The sequence below is a fragment of the Blennius ocellaris genome (assembly GCF_963422515.1).
Source record: "Blennius ocellaris genome assembly, chromosome: 4".
Taxonomy (NCBI): domain Eukaryota; kingdom Metazoa; phylum Chordata; class Actinopteri; order Blenniiformes; family Blenniidae; genus Blennius; species Blennius ocellaris.
This window is the reverse complement of record NC_137653.1, coordinates 693,265-700,079: the sequence shown is the minus strand read 5'-3', so window position 1 is coordinate 700,079 and position 6,815 is coordinate 693,265. Positions and strand designations below refer to the sequence as shown.

Below are 6,815 nucleotides of genomic sequence, written 5' to 3'. Positions count from 1 at the left end.
TTTCTATCACTTTCTCTATATCTTTGTCGTTCATGCTCTATTTCCCCTGTTCTCTCTCTCTCTCTCTCGTTCTATCCATTGCAGAGCAGTTGTGTTGTGACAGTGTTGTGATGTTTTGTGTCGTGACGTGTTGTGACATTGTTGTGACGTTGTGTTGAGATGTTGTGACGTTGTGTTCAGGTCACTGTTGTTCCTGGTGTAACTCAGGTGAAGGTGACTCACCTGTCCGGTGATGTGCGGCCTGTTGACCAATCAGAGCCAGAGGAGCTTCAGGGAGCAGATCAACAAGGAAATGTTGACTCGTCTGGCCTGGAAGAGTCGTTATGCCAAACTTTACCCCTCCTGCTGTGAGCCGGGGTCCCAACATCTGCCGCTGGATCAACATCTGCCCCGGGATCCACATCTGCCCCGGGATCAGGATCTGCCCCAGGATCTGCCTCTGGATCAACATCTGCCCCTGGATCGGGATCTGGATCAACATCCGCCCCAGGATCAGGATCCGCCCCAGGATCAGGATCCGCGACTGGATCAGGATCTGCCCCGGGATCAGGATCTGCCCCTGGAGCCTCGGTGAGAAACTTGAACTGCCTCCAGTTTGTTGGCAGCAACAATAAAAATGGAGAGAAAATCCAGAGTTTGTTCTCAATGAAGCTGCTTTTCTCAAATAAGTTCTTTCATTTTATAACACATCATCTGCATAGAGCAGACTCGGTGTAGATCTATATGATGTAACGCATCATCTGCATAGAGCAGACTCGGTGTAGATCTATATGATGTAGAAGCATCATAGGCATAGGGCAAACTCAATGTAGATCTATATGATAAAGCATAATCTGCATAGAGCAAACTCAGTGTAGATCTATATGATGTAGAATTATCATGTGCATAGAGCAGACTCAGTGTAGATCTATATGATGTAGAAGGGCACATGAATGTTCGGTGTTCAATAAAACGGCACCACCTAGTGGCCTGAGAGGCAAATTCTATTGTTGAAGCTTTTCAGAAATACAAACACAAAACTGACCTAAAGCTACTCGTTGTCATGGAAACAGAAGTTTACCACAACAACAACCTGCTCAGGTTGTAGCACCGTGGGAACAATAAATCTAAATAACTGTTGGAATCCAGATTATTGAAGGAGGATTAGAATTCCTGCTGATTCATGATGCTGATTACTGATAATTCACGTTTGTGTGTCGCTCTCAGTGCTGCTGCAGCGTCTGCAGTGCCCAGCAGGGGGCGCCACCTTCCTCCTCCTGCAGTGCCCAGCAGGGGGCGCCACCTTCCTCCTCCTGCAGAGCCCAGCAGGGGGCGCCACCTTCCTCCTCCTGCAGTGCCCAGCAGGGGGCGCCGCCTTCCTCCTCCTGCAGTGCCCAGCAGGGGGCGCCGCCTTCCTCCTCCTGCAGTGCCCAGCAGGGGGCGCCGCCTTCCTCCTCCTGCAGAGCCCAGCAGGGGGCGCCACCTTCCTCCTCCTGCAGAGCCCAGCAGGGGGCGCCACCTCCCTCCTCCTGCAGAGCCCAGCAGGGGGCGCCACCTCCCTCCTCCTGCAGAGCCCAGCAGGGGGCGCCACCTCCCTCCTCCTGCAGTGCCCAGCAGGGGGCGCCACCTTCCTCCTCCTCCCCTGATGAGGCCAGTTTCTCCTCAGACCAAAGAGACTCTGTTCCAGGACTCCTCCCACCAGGTACGCTCCCAATACACTGAACTCATCGTGTTTTATTTTGTTGAGACACAGGAAGTTCTGTTTACTGGTCATGATCTTGGACCTTGCTTCTGCAGGGACAAGGTCGCAGGCTGTACCTGCAGCGGCGAGGACACATCAGACCTGAAGACAAGTTTGACTTCCCCGTGCTGTCCTCCTGGGAGTACGGCTGGAGGCTCGGTAAGACCTGTCCTCCCACAGTGTCTTCTGTCCTCCCACAATATATTATGTCCTCCCACAGTGTCCTCTGTCCTCCCACAATATATTCTGTCCTCCCACAGTGTCTTCTATCCTCCCACAGTGTCCTCTGTCCTCCCACAATATATTCTGTCCTCCCACAGTGTCTTCTATCCTCCCACAGTGTCTTCTGTCCTCCCACAATATATTCTATCCTCCCACAGTGTCTTCTGTCCTCCCACAATGTCCTCTGTCCTCCCACAATATATTATGTCCTCCCACAGTGTCCTCTGTTCTCCCACAATATATTCTGTCCTCCCACAGTGTCTTCTATCCTCCCACAGTGTCTTCTGCCCTCCCACAATGTCTTTTACAGTGTCTTCTGTCCTCCCACAGGGGACTTCAGTCTGGACTACAGGACCCCGTCCAGCGCCAAGTCCCCCGTGGTGAAAAACACTTTCTACGCCAAGAACGGCGTCTTCAGCGGCTCCGGGGACACCGGAGGGACGCCGTGAAGAGCTGGACCTCAGAGGACCAGGACCAGTCGGGCTCGTCCTCGTCCACAAGGTGGTGTTCTTCATCGTCGCTGCGTCTCTTTAAGGTCGTCCAGGTTTGTCTCCTCCAGCTGAATTAATGTCCAGTGTCTCAGGACGGAGCGCGGGACTCTTGTAATTTGACACCAGCCTCTTTGTTTTGCTTGACGTGTCGACGCCTCGGTGAAAATGTTGTTTTGTTTTCGTCTCCTGGACAAAAGTGTTTCTTTATTCACTGGTAATTGATCTCAGGAAGCAGCAGCTGATAAACGAACCTTCACTTCCTGTCAGTGTCTCTTCTTCTCAGTGTCCAACAAGCCGACGCCTCCTGCTGGATAATTGATGAATTGCTCACCTGACCTCCGTGTTTGTAAACAATGAGGCTCCAGGAAATGTTCCTCGCCTCAGTAAATATTTCAGACGTCGCCCAGGAGACGTTCCGATCAAGTGTCTTTATTTATGAATAAATAAAAATCAACATCTAACAAACTTGGCAGACTGGAAAAGTTATGGCTGGTAGACTTTATACTGTGTGTGTGTGTGTGTGTGTGTGTGTGTGTGTGTGTGTGTGTGTGTGTGTGTGTGTGTGTGTGTGTGTGTGTGTGTGTGTGTGTGTGTGTGTGTGTTACAGTGTATCATTGCCGCTGTGTTCATGTAATAAATTCACTTTGTTCTTATAAATATTAATATTCTCAAAGTGTTGGAGCTGCAGTGTAACTAAACCCAGACTGATGTTAGATGTTTATTAATTAATTAGTTTTTATTATTTTGCTGATCTTAGAAAGTTTCATGCAAAGCTAAAAAGACGTTATAAAAATAGCCTTGATTTAAATATCGTCTCTGTTTGCTGAGTCGACATTAATTCTGTGGTTTTCCCTGAATAAATATCGTCACAAGCTTCGGTCTTCAGGAGAAAAACAATGTGATTAATCGCAATTAATGACAGGAAATATTGCGATTAATTAGTTAATCTTGTTTAATCGATTGACAGCACGAGTTAAAACACTTTAGTGAACATTTATCAAAGAGACGCTCATTTCATGCTTTATTTCCAGTCGTGACGTAATTTTACAGATCAAAGAAACAAATCCATGAAGTGAGAGTTTAAACACAAAGATCTCATTAGCGAGTGAAAACATCATTTTCCCCGTTGACAAAAGTGGCGTCACGACAAACATTGTTAACGTGTATTTAAGTACGGTGGCCCTGGTACCATGGCCCTGGTACGGCGGCCCTGGTACGGCGGCCCTGGTACGGCTACACAGGGGCGAGTTTTCACAAAGTTGTGTTTTCGCCCGTTTACACGACAACAGAGTCGGGTGCGTTTTCAAAAAGTTCCGCTCTGTGTGCCGTTTTCCAGAAGGTGGTGTTTTCAGTGACTCTGAGCACCGTTGCCGTGGAAACACGACGGCGGTTTAGCGTTTTCACGTGAACACGTGTAAACGGTGGCGTGGCGAGAGGAGGAGGAGGAGGAGGAGGAGGAGGATGGGGATGATGATGAGGATGAGGATGATGATGAGGATGATGATGAGGATGATGATGATGATGATGATGATGATGATGAGGAGGATGATGATGATGATGATGAGGATGATGAGTGTGGCTCCGTCAGTTGGTAGGGAACAGCAGGAAGCCGGTGAAGGTATGGCTGCTGCTGGCCCCCGACACGATGCTGGTGTGGCGGTAGGCCTGTAGGGCCACGGCGTCGCCGGCGTCCAGCTCCAGGACGGCCGAGCCCGACGTCACCAGGAAGCCGTTGGCCGAGTCGCACATCATCAGGCGACTGTCGGCGCCCTTCATCAGCTTCAGGCAGAGCTGCAGCGTCGCCACGGCAACGCAGGTTCATCCAGGAGAGGCGGGACACTTTGGATTATTGACGTGACACTGACACCACGTTTCAGCTTTACAGTGCAAAACAAGTCATTATTTCCTTTAGTGGCTGTCCTGCAGTAGACTGCCCTACAGTAGACTGTCCTACAACAGACTGCCCTACAGCAGACTGTCCTGCAGTAGACTGCCCTACAGTAGACTGTCCTACAGTAGACTGCCCTACAGCAGACTGTCCTACAGTAGACTGTCCTACAGTAGACTGCCCTACAGCAGACTGCCCTACAGTAGACTGCCCTACAGCAGACTGTCCTACAGTAGACTGCCCTACAGTAGACTACCCTACAACAGACTGCCCTACAGCAGACTGTCCTACAGTAGACTACCCTACAGTAGACTGTCCTACAGCAGACTGCCCTACAGCAGACTGTCCTACAGCAGACTGCCCTACAGCAGACTGTCCTACAGCAGACTGCCCTACATTAGACTGTCCTACAGCAGACTGCCCTACAGTAGACTACCCTACAGTAGACTGTCCTACAGTAGACTACCCTACAGCAGACTGCCCTACAGTAGACTGTCCTACAGCAGACTGCCCTACAGTAGACTACCCTACAGTAGACTGTCCTACAGTAGACTGCCCTACAGCAGACTTCCCTACATTAGACTGCCCTACATTAGACTGTCCTACAGCAGACTGCCCTACAGTAGACTACCCTACAGCAGACTGTCCTACAGCAGTCTGTTCTTATTTGGCTGTAGGATCCAACAACATTGACGTAAATTAAGAAAAGATTGAATACAATTCTAAAAAATAAAACAAACCATATTTTGTGTGATTCTACTGATAAAGATGTGACAAACATGAAATGTACATGTTAAAACTGTCACGTGAACTCTGGAGGACTTGTTTACATGATTGTCTCGTTTATTAGTATCCTGTTTGTTTTTCATATTGTTTTTCTGTTCATGTTTGGAAATAAATAAATGAATAAAGGAGAACTTTTACATCTTAAACCATATTCAACCCTATAAATCAACACAATCTGTGTGTTTGTGGGGGGGTTAATGGGGGGGGGGGCTCACCCGGCTCCTGGCTGACATGTGATAGCTGAAGAAATAAACCCCTTTGGTGGCGCAGACGAAGGCCGCGTCGCTCAGGGTCTCTCCCTGGAGCTCCGGAGCCGCGTCAGGGAGGATCTTCCTGGGGAGCGTTCACAACAAACGTTCGCTTCATTGTAGCGCATCGTTCACCTGCTCCTGTACGGTGGCCGACGAGCGCAAACCGCGCCTCGAAGCAGAAACGCACTTCACAAGAGGAACGCGTCACGAGACCCGAATTTCAACACCGGAGACTGACAACGAGGAGTGAGCGGATGAGAAAGGAACACGGAAAGGTACGTCCCTTTCCCTGTAGTCTGCCGCGCCAACCATATATATATATATATATATATAGAACACTAGCTGCCTCACGGCGCCGCCATCTTGGATGGGTCTCCCGCCTCCGCTAGCAGCTCGCGTGCTAGTCCACGTAGCAACACACAGAATACCTCATTTTAAAGCTGAGGAGAATCTCTATCCCCTGGAAACCTCATGGGAAAATGACTGGGGGATTGGAAAAGTTTGCCAAGCGTGTTTCTGTTGTGAAGTGCGTTTCTGTTTTTGTTTGCGCGTTTGAACTTGTCGGCCACCGTACACAGGCACACACGCGCGCAGACAGAAAACAAAGATGGCACCTGTTGAACAGGATGTTGGTGTCGGAGGTCAGCGGCTGAGAAACGTCCCGCCTGTAGGAGAAGAAGCTCCTCTGGTCGTTGGCAGAGTTGAAGGGCCGCCCCTTCTCCCCCTGGGGCCCCGGGAGGCCCGGAGGACCCGGCAGGCCCGGGTCCCCCTTCAGACCGGGACGTCCTGGGGGACCCTGCAGGCCCAGCGCCCCCTTCTGGCCCCTGATGGGCTGAGCGGCCTCACCTGCTCACACAGGTACACACAGGTACATACAGGTACATACAGGTATACACAGGTATATATAGGTATACACAGGTACATACAGGTATATACAGGTATACACAGATGCACACAGGTACATACAGGTATACACAGGTATATATAGGTATACACAGGTACATACAGGTATATACAGGTATACACAGATGCACACAGGTACATACAGGTACATACAGGAACACACAGGTATATACAGGTATACACAGATGCACACAGGTACATACAGGTACATACAGGAACACACAGGTATATACAGGTACACACAGGTACACACAGGACCACACAGGTATATACAGGTACATACAGGTATATTCAGGTACATACAGGACCACACAGGTACATACAGGACCACACAGGTATATACAGGAACACACAGGTATATACAGGTACATACAGGAACACACAGGTATATACAGGTACATACAGGAACACACAGGTATATACAGGTATATACAAGTACACACAGGTATATACAGGTACATACAGGCTTCATGAAAGAAGCTGAGTCTTTATGTTTCCTCTGGGTGAAGCTGTGTGGGTGTGGCCTGGGTTTACCTGGATCTCCTTTCTCTCCT

General features: G+C 49.6%; 1 protein-coding gene across 1 annotated transcript in view; it reads right to left on the bottom strand.

Moving 5' to 3' along the window:
* Positions 1-3,401: 3,401 nt before the first annotated feature.
* Positions 3,402-6,815, bottom strand: part of c1qb (complement component 1, q subcomponent, B chain) — a 5,230-nt gene continuing 1,816 nt past the window's right edge. Inside the window, exons 2-5 of the mRNA XM_080495006.1 lie at positions 6,796-6,815; positions 5,973-6,204; positions 5,323-5,440; positions 3,402-4,224 (exon numbers count right to left, since the gene is read on the bottom strand). The exon at positions 6,796-6,815 is cut by the window's right edge and continues 125 nt beyond it. Coding sequence (XP_080351132.1) covers positions 4,018-4,224; positions 5,323-5,440; positions 5,973-6,204; positions 6,796-6,815 — 577 coding nt within the window. The 3' untranslated portion in view covers positions 3,402-4,017. The remainder of the gene's footprint in view (positions 4,225-5,322; positions 5,441-5,972; positions 6,205-6,795) is intronic.